General features: G+C 50.3%; 1 protein-coding gene across 2 annotated transcripts in view; it reads left to right on the top strand.

Moving 5' to 3' along the window:
• The window catches only part of UNC5D (unc-5 netrin receptor D), a 95,094-nt gene that overhangs the window by 42,383 nt on the left and 36,956 nt on the right, over positions 1-15,755 (top strand). For both annotated transcript variants that reach the window (XM_032712717.1, XM_032712718.1), the window contains exons 3-4: positions 5,265-5,408; positions 8,924-9,027. In XM_032712717.1, coding sequence (XP_032568608.1) covers positions 5,265-5,408; positions 8,924-9,027 — 248 coding nt within the window. The remainder of the gene's footprint in view (positions 1-5,264; positions 5,409-8,923; positions 9,028-15,755) is intronic.

Raw genomic sequence — 15,755 nt, forward strand, 5'->3', positions numbered from 1 at the left:
CCTTTATCCCAATCCTTTCCCTTTATCCCAGTCAGCTGCAAGGTGTCCCCTGTCAAAGGTGATGGATCTTCCTTTGCCCAGAGAGAGAAAAGAACCCCCGTGTACAAAATGGCCCCAAAAGAGTTTAATTTTTAGGAGCTTTTGTATTTCCCTTATCTGGCTGAAAAAGACCCTGATACTCCAGTCCAGTTTTTGGAACTTGGACATCTTACAACGCCTGTATAAAAAAACCCATACCTTTATTTCTCATAGAAGTGCTCTGAGTGCAAGTGTGTGTGGAGGAGAAGAGAGTGAGAAGGGAGAGGGTTGGAAACAATCCCCAGGTTTGATCAGGTCCCATCACTCCCCTCTATCTTTTCTCATTTAGCAGCATCCTGAGAAATATTGCAAACCAATTTAATGCCTGTGACTTCACAATTCTGTTTTGTTATTGCTTTTCTCCTCTTCTGAAATTCCAGGATTGCTAGGCAACTCCAGGCCTTGGAATAGCAGAGTGTGTGTGTGTGTGTGTGTGTGTAACATCTTCTCTGGCAATACAAGAAATTCCTTTTTTTAGAGGCAAAAACGCCACTTTAAAAGAAGATGCATCTCCCAAAGTGGTGTTTGGCATTCTTTCTAAGTGACATATTCTGAAGAAATTTCATACTGAAGGTTTTTGTAAATGCTAATCTGGAAGAATTTTAATTTTTACAGTTACCTTTTCGGAAATAACTTAATAGGCATAACCTTTACTTCTGCAGGCACTGCTGAATCAATAGAGGAGAAATCTCGTCCCTGAAAGCTTTCCTTCCATATGGCTGATGAAAATGTGCCTTGTGAATGCTGCAATTATGTTTTCTAAGCCTTGGATTAATAGCAGAATGAAACAAGATAAAGCAACACTGAGGGGTTTTTTTAGATGATGCCAGAAATGTTGAGGTTTGAGCCGTGGAGGCACAGGCTGAGCAAAGGGGGGCTGGGAACCACAGAATGGGTTGGGTTGGAAGGACCTTAAAGCCCATCTCGTTCCCACCCCTGCAGGGACACCTCCCACGGGACCACAGGAGTGGTGCAGGTTTGGGTTCAGCCCGGGGGTGGAGGGTTGGTCTCTCAAAACAAGCGTGGGGCAGACAGGGCAGGGTCTGGGAGTTCCCCAAACTGCCTGAACGGTCCTTGGGACGCAGAAATGGGGGTAAAGGCAACGTGCAGGGCAGTGCTGAGGGACAGACATGGCTCTTCTGTCACCAGGATGGATCCATGGCCATGAATTGTTTTGGAGCTCAGCCCTCAGTGAACAGCAGACTCCTGGGTTTTTTGGAATGAATGTGTGTCCTGGCACTGCTCTCCTTTCTGGAGTCGAATCTGGGGCATAAACGTGTCTGTTCCCAGGCACACACAGTGTTCTGTGTGCTGTGTGAGCTCCATCTGGAAAAACTGCACTGGGACTGGGGCCAAAAACGGTGCTTTTGGTTGCAGGGGGGTTCTGGTCCCTCGCCGAGGGGAGGCTGCACTGCAGCAAAAGGATCTCCCCACCCTTCCACTGTTTGTGCGGGGCTCAGATTCTGAGGGGAGGTGTAGAAGTGGTGAAAAATAGCAACAAGAAACCCAAACAAGGGGAAATTCAGCGCTGAGTGAGAGAAGTGTGTCTTGGCATCTCTGTAAACTCCTGCCAGGAGCTGTTGGCAGTGGGACCTGCAGGCACCGTGTCCTGCTGGATGTCCCCCAGCTCTGCACAGGGGACGGGGGGGGGGACACGATGGGAAGGGGTTTGTTTGTCATCCTGATGAACAGAACCCAGTTTTCCGTGGTTTTGTTTTTAGGGGAGGGGAAATTAAATATCTCAGGGTAGCACAGGAGTCACCGGGAACCTGAAATGGAGGAACAGCAGGAGAGGAAGGGATTTTGTAGTTCTGGGCTGTGCCTTGTGCTGCCTGCCTGGGAATGTCCTGGGAATGTCTGGAAGGGCTTGCTCTGAGTGGCTCTGTTGTGCATTTGCTGCTCTGTGTCTGCCTCCCCTGTTCATTCCCTGAACGTGGCAGAGCAGGGACTTCGCTGTCTCTCTTCTCTGGCTCATCAATGAGAGCTTGAGCTTGGAGATGCTGCCGTGATAAAAGAATAATAATTACAGTTTGATTCATTTCCTCCTGCTTTCTTTTCCCTGCCTGAGCACTGCCCATGCACTTCAAACCCTTTGCAAACCCTCCAGCTCTGGTTTCACCAGAGCATCAGCCCTGCCCGGAGTAACTCGAGTTTCCTTGTCTGATAACTAAAAGGATTACAGCAATAACTGCTGTCAGTGTTTTCCTCATTTAAACAAATAAAGCTGACAAATGCTGAAGTTCTCTGCAGCTCTGTTGTGTTTAGTACATGGAGAGCAATTATTCATCTGCTGCCAGCATTAGTCTATCTGCAGCTAAACCATCCAGCAGAGCAGAAAGCTCATTAGCATATCAGTGCCACAGCCATAATTTCATATTCTGTACGGCTGTACTGTAAAACAAAAGATGATGGTTATAATTTGCACAATAATTTAAAGGGTTGGACTTGCAGTGCTTATTAGAGTTATTCAAGTCACAGGTAAAATGTTGCTCTTGTTTATGATGTGCCTGGTTTTATTTGCATGGATTTTTCATTCGGTGTCATTTCCCAGGAACAATTTTTCTGGTGTTTCTCAAGATGCAGGAGGGGAGGTGAATGTGTTTGCTGGTGAAACACAGGGATGAAAAATGAAGAATATTCCTCTCCTCCCAATAGGTTTGCTTTCTGTAGTTGTTTCTAAAACAAATGAAAATAGCTCTGCTTTCTCCATAAACAAAAGATAACTTTCCCCAAAGACTCGATGTTCTCCAGAGGCCCCGTCCAGCCCCAACAATTCTGAGATTCTGCTGTTTTGGATGCATTTATTTTGTCTATGGGTAACCTGGGAGACCTTTAAAAAGACCTGAAATCCTACCTGGCCCATTCTCAAAACGCTGATCCACCAGCTCCCCAAAATCATGTGCTGTTTGTTTGCCACATTAAATGTGGGCTGATTTATAGACTAATTAAACACCATGTCAGTGAGAGGAAGAGCTGGGCAGGAGAATATTCTGCCTTAATAAATCCAGAGCTGTAAATGCCTGAATTCACTGACGCCTGCCCAGAAATGTGCAGTGCCCACGAGCCAAGAAATGGCTCCTGCTTCTCGAAAATTCATCAGCAGGGGGTGATGACTTTTTTGGGTTGGTGTCAGCAGTTCTGTCACTGTCAGCCTGGATGCACCAGGAACCTGCTCTCAGACCTTTGTTTGCTGCTTCCCAAATGCCCAGAGGGGCTCAGGGGTGGAGGGGTCAGAGCCCCCGGGGTCCCAGGGGGGTCAGCAGGGCTGCAGTTCATACAGGGGGTGTCCCCTCCCCAGGAAGATGCTCCTGAGAGGTCCTGCTGGGAACCAGCTGATGGTGGGGTGGGAGGATGGCTGGAGATGTTTGGGTCCAGCAGGAGGCTGAGCTGTGTTTGCCACGGGATCACTAAGGTTGGAAAAGAGCTGTGAGATCATCAATCCAAGCATTTGCAGGCAGCACAGACACCCAGGCTGCAGGGACAGAGGGATATGGAGCTCTGGAGTGCTGGGTGAGTGATTCCTGGTGGGGCCAGGCCAGCCTGGAAAGGTCACTTTGTCAAGGACTTCATCACTTCTCACCCTTGTTGAAGCCTTTGAGTAGATGGGGTGTGACCTGGTTGGACAGTGTGGATTTGGGGGCTCTGGTGCTGCACAGCTCTGAGTGAGGGGCTGCACAGGGCTTTATTTGCCAAAGATGGGGAGCAAGAAGTGCCCTGGATGTCATTCATGGATGTCTCTCCATGTCCCACAGCCCGGGGGGGGCTGGGATGCCAAACCTGCAGCCAGTGGAGACCTGCTGGGTGGGTCACCAGCACTCAGGTGCTCTCCAGGGGAACTCACCGTGGCTTGTCTAACCCTAAACCTTTCCAGATCACTGTAAAATGCTCTGATCCAGGGATTTATCCCTGGCAGGGCAGCTGGGCTGGGGGAATGGGGCATCCTCGTGGCAGTGGCAGCAGGGAGGGGTCTCTGGCAGAGCTGCTGTTTCCAAGGGCCGGGTTTGTTTCCCGAGGGTTTGTTGTCACCAGTCTGAAAACCACAGGAGTGTTTGTGAACAGCTCTGTTAAAAACAGCACCGGCAGGGGGAAAACGAAACGTAAATAAAAACAACCAGGAAACCTCTGTTTGTTTATTAGAGGGGGAATAAATATTTGAGTGACTAAAGTGATTCCTGAGGCAGCTGGGGCAGCTGTCACAGGTTTGTCCGTGTCTCTGGGTGTTGGTGTGAAGCCAAACAGGCTAAATGAGAAGTAGTAAAAATCCCCTTTGCCTGTTGCTGGAAAAATGGCGAGTATTTTGTATTTTTGTATGTGTTGAGTGGTATTTAAGCTTGTCTGACCATCCCTGCCCCTCTCTGGAGCACCCCCAGTGCTTTTTGCCATCTCTGCTGTTTGCCAGAGGAGCACATTGACTTCCCAGTGCCTTTGAGGAGTGAATGCCCAGCTGTTAATGATGCCTGAGATTAAGTGGAAGCCAATTTTTATGGAGTTCAGGCTTAGAATTCTTGCTGCTTTATAAACTTCACAGGCATGAAATACTTTAGGATCGAGTTTTCCTTCATTTCCAGTGAAGGGGAAATAAGTGTCTTGGGACTGCACAGGAGGAGAAAGAAGGAAGTACAAGGCATAAATGTTTTCCATTTTTATTTAATGTCTTTCTGACCCTTTCAAATGATTCCTAATGCCTCTGAGCCCAGATTTGGGTTATGTTTCCCCTCCCAAGGTTATCACACAGAGGTGGTTGCAGACCTGGTGTGTAAGATGAGCTGTCAGGTTTAGGAGGCTTCTTGAGGGCTTGAATTTACCATCAGGCTTTGGCTGAAGCAAATGCTCCTGGTCTGAAGGGCCCCAGTGCTGAACTTCACCTGTGCTTGAGAAGGGTTTTCAAGGACATGTCAGATCAAAAGAGTTTTATTGTGTCTCGTGAAGCTCCAGATAAACATTCTGGGCGAGGAAGGCACCTGAGAGGAGGTTTCTGAGGGGGGTTGTTCTGTGCTTGCAGAGACCACAGCGGGTAATTCACATACCTACTCATCTTACAGAACTTAATTAGTGGCAATATATTGTTGTCAGAGTAATTAAAGCTTCGCCTTGATTAAAAATGGAAACCTGCCAGTTAAGAGGAAAGCTTCGGGTGACTCTGCCCGACCCCCGTCCCTGCTGACTCTGTGCCTCTCTCCCCGCAGGGCTGAAGGTCCGGGAGGTTTTCATCAACGTCACGAGGCAGCAGGTGGAGGATTTCCATGGCCCAGAGGATTACTGGTGCCAGTGTGTGGCCTGGAGCCACCTGGGCACCTCCAAGAGCAGGAAGGCGTCCGTGCGCATCGCGTGTGAGTGAGAGTTCGGCTGGGCTGGGCTGAGCTGGGCTGGGCTGAGCTGGGCTGGGCTGGGCTGGGCTGGGCTGGGCTGAGCTGAGCTGGGCTGGGCTGGGCTGGGATGGGCTGGGATGGGATGAGCTGAGCTGGGCTGGGCTGGGCTGGGCTGGGCTGGGCTGGGCTGAGCTGAGCTGAGCTGGGCTGGGCTGGGCTGGGCTGAGCTGGGCTGGGCTGGGCTGGGCTGAGCTGGGCTGAGCTGGGCTGAGCTGGGCTGGGCTGGGCTGAGCTGGGCTGGGCTGGGCTGGGCTGGGCTGAGCTGAGCTGGGCTGGGTTGGGCTGGGCTGGGCTGGGCTGGGTTGAGCTGGGCTGGGTTGAGCTGGGCTGGGCTGAGCTGGGCTGGGCGGGGCTGAGCTGGGCTGGGCTGGGCTGGGCTGGGCTGAGCTGGGCTGGGCTGGGCTGGGCTGGGCTGGGCTGGGCTGGGCTGAGCTGAGCTGAGCTGGGCTGGGCTGAGCTGGGCTGGGATGAGCTGAGCTGGGCTGGGCTGGTCTGGGCTGGGGGAAACTTATTCCTGGGGTCAGACACCACCAGCCAGCTCCTCAGGCACTGCTGTCCACAGCAGCCCTCCCTGGGGGACATTCTGGGAATATCCCAGGAGGCCAGGGGTGTCAGGAGAGGGAAAAATCTCCTCCCTCCTTTCTCTGAGGAATGAGCACGTCCCTGGCAGAGCTCAGGTGCCACAGGAGCTCTGCTGGTTCTCCCTGGGCTGAGCTCACAGTGCTTGGAAACAAATAATGTTCAGTGCTGCTCATGGAGACGTTTATGGAAGCACTGCTGAAGAGAATGAAATAATTCCCAGGCAAGGTGGGCAATGTTGCACTTCTTTAGCTCCAGAGCTGATGTTCAGTGCCCAGACTGGGCTTGTCTCTGTCCCCACGTGTGTGACAGGGAGTGTGGGCTCATAACTCACAACCAGCCCATCACTGCTGGAAAGGTGCAGAAGAGGACAATGCAATAAATGCCCCCATAGCCAGAGGGACAGAAGAGAGACAGAACCCAAATGCAATTGTGGCCGTGAGACTGTGGAGCTACTCAAAGCCTCATCCAATTTGGACCTTGCAATTAGATCTGTGATGGTTTTCTAACAGAATCAGAGCCTGAAGCCCCTCTTTGCCAGGCAGAGAATTCAGGGAATTGCTCCCCCCAAACGGCTGTGAACCCTTTTCCTTTAAATCACCACCCCAGGTCTTCCCTTTCCAGTCCTAGGAAATGAGGCAACAGGAGGGAGAAATGGTTCCTGGGAGGAGATGAGGGCAGCAGGAGAAGGCTGGGGAGGTCCAAATGAGAAACTCTGAAGGGTAACCTCCCAGGTGGTGTTCCAGCAATTCTTGATAAATCTAAAATGGTGTCTTTTAACAAGATAAACATTTAACAGGACGAAGTAAACATCTGAGAGAAGTAAAAAGGACAATGTGACAACTCCTCCATTTTACAAATGGCAGATTATTTTTTTTTTGTTGCTGGCTGATTCTGTTTGAATGTCTAAATAGCTCTAAATTCAATTTTTTATTTCACTGCATTAACTGTCATAACACTGAGCTAATAATTCCCCTGCACTGCTGAGCTGCAAAGGGCCTTTATCTGAATTGAATTTTTATTGACTTTTCTCCGCTCTGTGATTTCCCAACCCCCCAAAATGACAATTTGAGTCCAGCTCGGAGTGAGCAGGAGCAGGTGGAGCCACACTGGGATTTCAGGCTGTGGCACCAGCCCTGCACAGCACCCCCCCAGCTGCCACCCCAGATCCCATCAACCTCCCCCTGCTTCCAGAGGCTCTTCAGCCCAGCCCTGGAATGTTCTGAGTGCTGTGGCTGAGAGCTGAGCTCCTCTGCTGCCTGTTCTGGTGCCACTTGGGCTCGAAAGCTGTGGATTTTTTTATGGGAAGAGCAGCAACTCCTGAGGGCAGGGATGATGGGGACAGGCAGGGATGATGAGGATGGGCAGGGATGATGGGGATGGGGAGGGATGATGGGGATGGGCAGGGATGATGAGGATGGGCAGAGCTCCAGGCAGAGCTGCAGCAGGAGCCTGGAACCTCCCCAAATACCCAGAGCTCAGAGTGCCCAGGGCTCTGTGTTGTGCTGTCCGTGGGGAACAACCTCCCTGCTGGACCTGGGAAGTGGATTTCTGACAGAGGGAATCCCCTGTGGAGGACAGGGGATGAGCCTGGCAGGTCCAGTCTGGGACAGCACACACGACCCAGGATGTGTTCCCAGCACCTCTGGGGTGCACAGAAAGGAACTGAACACTTTTTTCCTTCCCCCCCTTTTTTTTTTTTTCTTTTGCACTTAAATCCCAAAGATTCTTGAGTTGTGAGTCAGGTCCAGAGTGTTGCAGCACTGTTACATTTCTCTGGAAAAGCAGGTGAGTATTTCTGTGTGATAGTGGGGGAGGCAGAGAAAATGAGAAGATGGATCTTGCTCCATTTTTCATCCTAATAAAGGCATTTGTAGGCACAGCTGCAGCCCGGCTGTTAATGAAGAGCTTTTTAAATAGAGGACTGGAAAAGATGTTGGTTGTCCGTGGGGAAAAAAAATCAACATCAACAGAGAACCACGAAAAGGAGAACCCAGGCACTGTGTGCAGCAGCTTGCCAAGACAAGTCTTCCTGTATTTTGTGTAATCTATGGAAGTGGGACTGCCTGGGAGCTGCTGCTGCATTTCAGCAGGTGTGAGCAAGGCAGGGAATGAAGGCAGTAAATCCACCCTGGGGAGTGTGAGACTGTGGGAAGACACCGAGTGTTCCCAGTGGAACATCCCAGCTCTCCCAGCACAGGCAGGAAGGAGCATTCCTGGGGTTCTGTTTCCCTCCCACAGCAAGGAGAACATCCCATATTCCCAGGCATCCCTGGGGCAGGTCTGGGATGTTGGATCCAGCTCTCCTTTGGGTCTGCTCTGGTTTGCCCAGACACTTGTCCATGGAAGTGCTGCCACCACATCAGTGTGGCTGAGACATTCCCTACCCTCAGCTGGGCTGGGCTGTCTGGAATGAAGAACCTTGGAATTGCTTGGAATTGCTCTCAGTCCTTCCCTACAACTTGCTGTGTGTGCAATCCAAAGGACACATCCCCCTTGGGATGAGCTGTCAGACCCTCCCCGGGCAGGGGGTGCCAGGAACACGGCCCACCCAGGCTTGGCTTCTCTCAGCTGGTTCTCCTGGCACCCTCAGAATTCCACAGGGTTGGTTTTTGCTTTCAATTCTCCTGTTTTGGAAAGGCAGCAGCTCCAGGGAGTGAATGCCCAGCTGGAACACGGGGAGGGGGGTTCTGGCACGGGCGGTGTCTGCACCCAGGTGGTTCTGGAAAGGTGGAGAAATGGGAACACAGCTGGAGGTGATGGGGTCTGGGCAGGAATTAGGAACACTTGGTTATCTGAGGACAGGCTCACCCTGCAGCCAGCACAGGGCTCTCGGGGCAGGAGTGGCCTTTGGAGGGGTGATGGATTCTGACAGGTTCCTGCTTTCAATCCTGCAGATCTGAGGAAGAACTTCGAGCAGGACCCGCAGGGGAAGGAGGTTCCCATCGAGGGGATGATCGTCCTGCACTGCCGACCCCCCGAGGGGGTCCCTGCAGCTGAGGTGAGGCTTTGGGGGGGCAGGGGAGGAGCAGGAGGGCTCAGCTCTCTACCCAAACCCGGGAGAGTTCTCTGAGAAATCCAGGTTTTGAGACAATCTCTGGTGTTTTCGTGCTTCCGAACCGAAAACAGATTTTTCGGCTCCTTTTCTCAGGGGTTGCTTTTCTCCTTGAAAAGTAAAAAAAAAAACAAAGGGAAAAGGCAAATCTAAAAATATTATGATGAATTGTTGCTGGAGAAGGGAAAATCTGCTGCAGAGAATAATTTGGTGGGTTTTTGCTTAGCTTTAAACATGCTTTTTTGTCATGGGAGTTGAATCTTAACAGGAAACTAATGGGGATGCCTTAAAATGGCCACGGCCAGGCTGTTCTGGCAGGGAGATGTTCTAAGTGGGTCTTGGTTAAAAATCTGCTACAGAGGCTTTAAAAACAACAAGAAAACGTTGTGTTTCTAATTGCATTCTGCAGGCTCTTCAACAGCTTCTGAGGAAGACAAATAGGTTCGCTCAGAAGTTATTTTTGCCCCTTATCTCCACCATCACCGGGGTTTGTTCTAATTGAGGGAACAAAAGGAGCGAGGGAAAATAAACACCAGAGAAATGTGTGTCTTTTAGCCAAGGAGGAGAGTGTTGGGCAGATGTCACTGAAAATAAAGAGGAGAAATGCAGCAGAAAGGGTTGCAAAGGCACTGCCAGTGAGGTGGAAATGGTACAGCCCCAAAGGAAAGTGAGTTGGAAATGAGGACGAATTTGTGTCCAGGTTTCTGATGTGTTTTACTCTGGCATTCAGGTTTCTGCTCCCACCTTCCCCTCAGCTGTGTTATTTTTACTTGTGTTTAATGTTTCTAGAAAAGTGGATGTTGTGTTACAGAGAATTGCCAGAATTACTGGATGTGTGCTCTGGTAAATGGATCTGTTCCATAGACAAAACAAACTTCCAGAGGTGCCTAAACATCCTTGGTCTGTTTGAGTTTCAGTGAGAATTTCAGGATTTATTGAACTACACAGCTTTACACTCCCCAGACAAACAGAGGCTCTGTCTTCTGTGGAAGCTGGGAATTATATCCGATGGAAGAGTGATATTTTAATTGCTTTCTGCAGATAAAAATGGTGGAGTTCCCAATAAACCCTGACATACTGATGTTGACAGTAAACTTGTTATTGCTGCTAATAAAGCCGGTAAATCTCACCAGGTCATATTTGCTTTGGCCAGTAACATTTCCCATAAAGGCTCAGGCTAATTCTGGGCCCATCAAGGTGAAGAGGCTGCTGGAAATAATTCAGTGGGTCCAGGTTAAACCAGTCCTGGCTCTGGGCTGGGACACTGAGCTCGAGGTTCTAAACTCTGCTGGTACCTTCCAGTGAAAGGTCAACCTGCCCTGTTAAACCCAGGGGTGAGAAAGGGCTGAGACAGCCCCAAACCCCACTCAGGGATTGTTCTGGGGGTGCTCAGAAGTGCAGGAGGTTTCAACCCCAGTGCTGGCAACAAACCCCGTGGTTCTGAGCCAGGAATTAATTTCATTAGAGTTTGGATGGAGCCCTGGATGAAAACACAAGGCTTGAAATAACTCTGGACAAAGGAGCTCGTCTTGTGTTTCATTAGATGCAAAGTGGATGCTAATTGTGGGTTGTGGTTGTTTGTTTGTTTAATCCACACTGGGCAGGGGCCTGGAAATGGGAACTGAAAACAAAGGGATCCCAGATTCCAGCCCCTCCTGTGTTCCCAGTGTGTGTCTGAGTCCCTTGGGAAGGGTTGGATTATTCCATCAAGTGTATGAGCTCAGGAATGTTGTTTCCCCAAAACCCAAACCCATTCCCTGTGTTTGCCACCATCCCTTGTTAATCCAGGTATTCCTGGCAGAGGCTGGGAAGGGCTGGGACAGGGGAACCTAAAACTGGATTGGAACCTCAGTTCAGCCCAGTTGTTCATGTGAACCTGCCCCACTGCCAAGGGTATAAATCTTCGTGCCTGGAATTGTTTTTCTGGATCTTGGGGGAGCTGAAGATTTCTTAAACCTGAGGCTGGAAACACTGAAAGTGAATGTTCCTCACCTACCCCATGGCTTAATCTGAAAATTCCTGTCATTAGTCCTGAAGAAGTGGAAGGCAGGGATATTTCCTAGGAATGGCTAACACAGTTTCCTTGGAATTACCTCCCCAGGAGGGAGAAACTTTCTTTCCCACCGTTCCTTTCCACATCTTTAGTCGCTCTCACCTGGTGATTTTAGCCACTGCTCGTCTGAAGCCCAGTGAGGGGCTCTCAGCAGTCCTTGGGGGGCAGAGGTGCTGTTTTCAAACCCATCAGCATTTCCCAGGTGTGTCCATGCCCTGGCTGTGCCTTTGGGCAGGAGAAGGTTTTTAGCTGAGCAGCAGCACTGGGGGCCAGCTCTGAGCCCCCCGAGGTGTCAGCACGGGCCAGTGGTGCCCCTCTTGGGGCTAATCCTTTAATGGAGTCAGTTGTTTGTGGGGTGGGAGGACACAGGGATGGAGATCAGCCCTCACAGGGAGGTGATTCTCTGCTGAGAATTCCTCCTGATGAAGTTTCGTTGGGAGAAACAGAACTCAGGGGGAGTGAGGCTCTCACGTCTCCTCACCAGCAGCAATGAGAACACCCAGATTAAATCTGCTTAAATGTGTTCATTTCTGCACACAGGAGGTATAAAGTGAGTTAGGAGAGGATGCATTAAAGGTCTGGATCCGTAGTTTAAGCGAGTTTAAAGTGTCTGTGGCTTAAAACTCGGCGTGGGTCAGTGAATTTCCCGGGAGTTGGAAGCTCCTGTGACACCGTGGCTGCTCTGCCCCCAGGGCTCAGTTTAGTAAATAGTCTTTAAGCTGAATAACATGTCAGTGAAAGCAAACAATCCAGGGATTACAAACAGGGAGCAGCAGGGTTTTAATTCTGGAGATGAGAATACAAGACCATTGTGCACACCTCTGCCTTGGGAGGGTGCTGGGGGTTTGGGGCTCTCTGGGTGCATCACTTACAGCACTAAGAGAGAAAGAAAACCCAAATCCTCGTGCTGGGCAGACAAAAAAGGTTTTGAATCCTCTTCTCATGCATTTACATAGCAAGCAGAGAGAGCTGGTGAGCAGCTGTGCTTGCAGGCATCAGCACCCAACCCAAATAAATTCAGTTTTTATGAGTTAAGCATCGAAATAAAAAAGAAAATTCAGCATTTAAATAGAACAGCTGAAAATCCCCTGCTGTGGCAAGTGTTGATTCAAATCTAACAGAGTCTCTGCTGGCACGGGCTCTGTGGGAGCAGAGCCATTCCTCTCACTATTGATGTGGAGTTGGCCTGGGGAAGAGTCAGTTCTGGCTCTCTGTCCCCCAGCAGCTTCTCCCCACGGAGATGTTTATTAATTGTGTGCAGCAGAGGCCTCCTTTGGCTCCCTGTGTGCCCTGGGGAGCAGTGGGGGATCCTCCTGGGATCAGCTGAGCTCCCAGAGGGATCCCCCTGCTCTGGGTGTGGTTCTGCTGCCAGGGGGGGACCCGGGCTGGGCTCTCTGAGCACCCCCCTGCATTGCTGGGACTGTTCCAGGGGAAGGGGTTCTGCTCTTCACTGGCAGGATGAGAATGAGAGGGGAGGGAGGGCTGAGTTCCCCCAGAAAATGTGGAGCTGAAGGTTGGGTTTGCTGGAGCCACACCTTGAGCCCCGTGGCTGATGAGGATCTGTGACTCCTCAGCAGGGCTGACCCTGCCCATCACACACAGCCCGTGGTTTGGGGACCACCCTGCAGAAATCCGTGAAGGGAAGAGCAGCTTCTCTATTAGAGGGATGTTTTTACAGCAGTTTGTTTGACAGGGACACGACACACGATGTGTTCCTCGAGGTGCATCGTCTGCTGCTCTCCCTTGGCAGTTCCCTCCCTTCACACAAATCCTGTTGCTGCAGAGGAGCCTTTACACAGCTCAGACAAGTGCAGGGTGTTATTGAGGTGGAGTGTTGCTCACCCTGGGGTTGTGCTGGTCTCTGGCTGTGCTGGTTTCCTGCTCTGCCCGTGTCTGTCGTGGCCCTGCAGGTTCAGTTCATTGCCCTGCACGTTCCCAGCAGACACAGCAGTTACTCAGGGGGCACTCCTGGGGCTCAGCACCAGGGAAGCCTCACGCTGCTTTTAGATGATTTTTAGAGCACAGCCTTGACCTGCAGCCTGGCATAAAACACACTCTGTGCTCGGCCTTGGCCGGGGTTCAGGTCCTGTGTGGGGCTCAGTGCAGTCCCAGGGATGGGAGGTGGGAACTGGAGCTCACCCAGCTCAGCCTGCTGGAAACACAGAGAAGGTGGGAGGGGGTGCCCAGCAGAGCTCAGGGCACTCTCTGTTTGCTCCCCAAGTTCTTGGGCATTTTCCTCTTTGTTTATCCCAGCCCTGGAAGGAGGCAGCTGTGGGGTCCAGCCTGGGGTCACCCAAACCCTGATCCCCTGCAGCCAGAGCTCAGCACAGGGGTCAGTCAGCAGGTGGGAGGGATGGAGGGATGGATGGATTTGCCTTCCTGTTCGTGGAATTCTGATCTTTTTATGGGCACTGCTCCATTTTGTGCAGCACAATACAGAATAAGACCTCTTGTTTCTTTTCTCCTATACATCTCCTCAAGGGAATTTCCTGGCATATGCATCCCTTATCTTCTCAGCTGACCTTTTGGTCTTCCTTTAAATAGGTTTTCTCCAGTCTGTGCTTTCTTCAGCTTCTTGAAACTCTTCTTTTTTTGGGGGGGGGAGGGAAGGCATAAAACATAATAGATCCTCCTTTTTGCAGTGCTTGACAAGCTTGTTGCTGCCTCTGTATGTGCTGAGTGTCAGCATCTTCAGCTCTCCTCCTTTCTGTGCAGTGCTTTCTCCTCACTCTGCCTTTCAATAACTCTTCTCTGAAGAAGTCAAGGCTCTCTGAGGTTATTTTTCTGTTGTTCTGCCCCAAGTGCAGTGGAGGTGCAGCTGTGGGTTTCTAAATAGGTCCTAAGCTTTGATCCCTGAGAAATCCCCGTTGTCCTGTGATTTTCTGGGTGTCACAGCCCTGCCATCACCACGATCCAGTGCTGCTCAGACCCATTACTCTGGCTGTCTAAAGCAGATTTGGTGGGATTTCAGATCCATAATGCTGGCAGGTTGGGAACCCTAATCACCCCTCAGTGCTTCCCTCTGCTCCTGCCAAAGGGTACTTTTCTTTCTGTGGTTTTAAGAACTCACTGAGCTGAGCTGGAGCTGTGACAGGACCGTTTCCCCTCGGAGTGGAGCAGGGAAGGATGGGGGCACCTCAGTTCTGTCACTTTGTGCAGCTCTGACCAGCTCAGGGGGAATCAACGGGGCTTAATAGATCCTGCAGCAATCAGCAAACAGAACAAACCACTCCACCCTCTCTGGTTCACTGCTGGCAGTTCCCCCTCCCTGCCTGGTTCCTTCAGTCCTGGTGTTGCTCCCTGGCTGTTGTCAAACCAGCTGGAACCTGGAGAATAGGCAATACCCATTTAATGAGGTCTGGGATAATCTCTGTTCTGTGTGTTCTCCCTTATTAGTGCTTCAGAGAGTGAAATATTAATTCTTTCTGGTACTGGAGCAAAAAAAAAAAGCTCTTCCTGTTGTAGCTGGTAATCCCTCAGCCAGGTGTTGTGATCTGCTGGAGGAGCATCACTGCTGCTCTTCCTCAGTGCCAAAAGGGCTTTGGATCCCTCCAGCTGTCAGGGGCTGCTCCTCTGTAATTCAGTGCACTTGGTAATCAGGTTTTTAAATGTTTCTTCAGTTGGACAGGGAGCTGCCACGTCCTGCTCTGAAATTCAGCGGCAGGAGGAGTTTGTGGCACCTTCCTGAGCCCTGGGTTTGGTGTGACCTTGGTGAGTCTTAAATGTGGAGAAGGTGTGAGACTGATGGTCCTGTGAAGTGGGGCTGGAGCTGCCCTGGGGTGGGTTAATAAACCCTGTGCCCAGTGCTCTGTCCTGTCCCTTAGAAATGTCACTGCCTTGGTGCTGAAGTGCCACATGATAGCAAAGTGTTTATAAACCTCAGGCTTTCAAAGAAACAAACCCAGAGCACACCCTGAGCTTGCTGGACTCTGCTTCTCTTTGCCAGGACGATGCTGAGGTGTCTGAGGTGAGACCTGCAGGGTGGGGTGGAACGTGGGATGAGCTGGGGGGAGCCAATCTGAGCAGAAGCTGATCTTAAAATTCATCCTAAATCCTTTCTTATCAATAAATACTCTCTGAGACGAGGTCTCTGAGTAGCTCAGACCTGAGCATTAGAAGAACTTGCAGCTCTTCCTGCACCTCCTGCCTGCTTTTGTTGGGGTGGGCTTTTCTTGTGGGGTTTGGGTTCTTTTTGTTTGCTTGGGTTTTTTTGGGGTTTTTTTTTGTTGTGGGTTTGTGGTTTTCATTTTTTCATAATAAAAGGACAGCTGTTGTGCTAAACTATTGCTGATAGTTTACTGTTACTGAACTATTACTGTTGAGTGCTCTGCAGAGGTTTGTGGAATACTCTAAAATATCTTTATCACATAATATATGCATATATTTAAGATTTAAATGTGTTGTATCCAGTGCTATTTTTTCAAATGTTTAACACAGATTTTTGACGTTTTAATGGACTGCTGTAGATGTTCCCAGGAATATCTGCCTGAGTTTCAAGGGTTTATTTACCACTGGAGCCTTTAATGGAAATGTAAAATCATTTCTCTTCTGGGCAGTACATATTCCATTGCAGGCACATCAACAAAATGTGAAACCCACATAAAATTCAAAAGCTGCAAGT

The sequence above is a fragment of the Chiroxiphia lanceolata genome, chromosome 28 (genome assembly GCF_009829145.1).
Source record: "Chiroxiphia lanceolata isolate bChiLan1 chromosome 28, bChiLan1.pri, whole genome shotgun sequence".
Classification (NCBI taxonomy): Eukaryota; Metazoa; Chordata; class Aves; order Passeriformes; family Pipridae; genus Chiroxiphia; species Chiroxiphia lanceolata.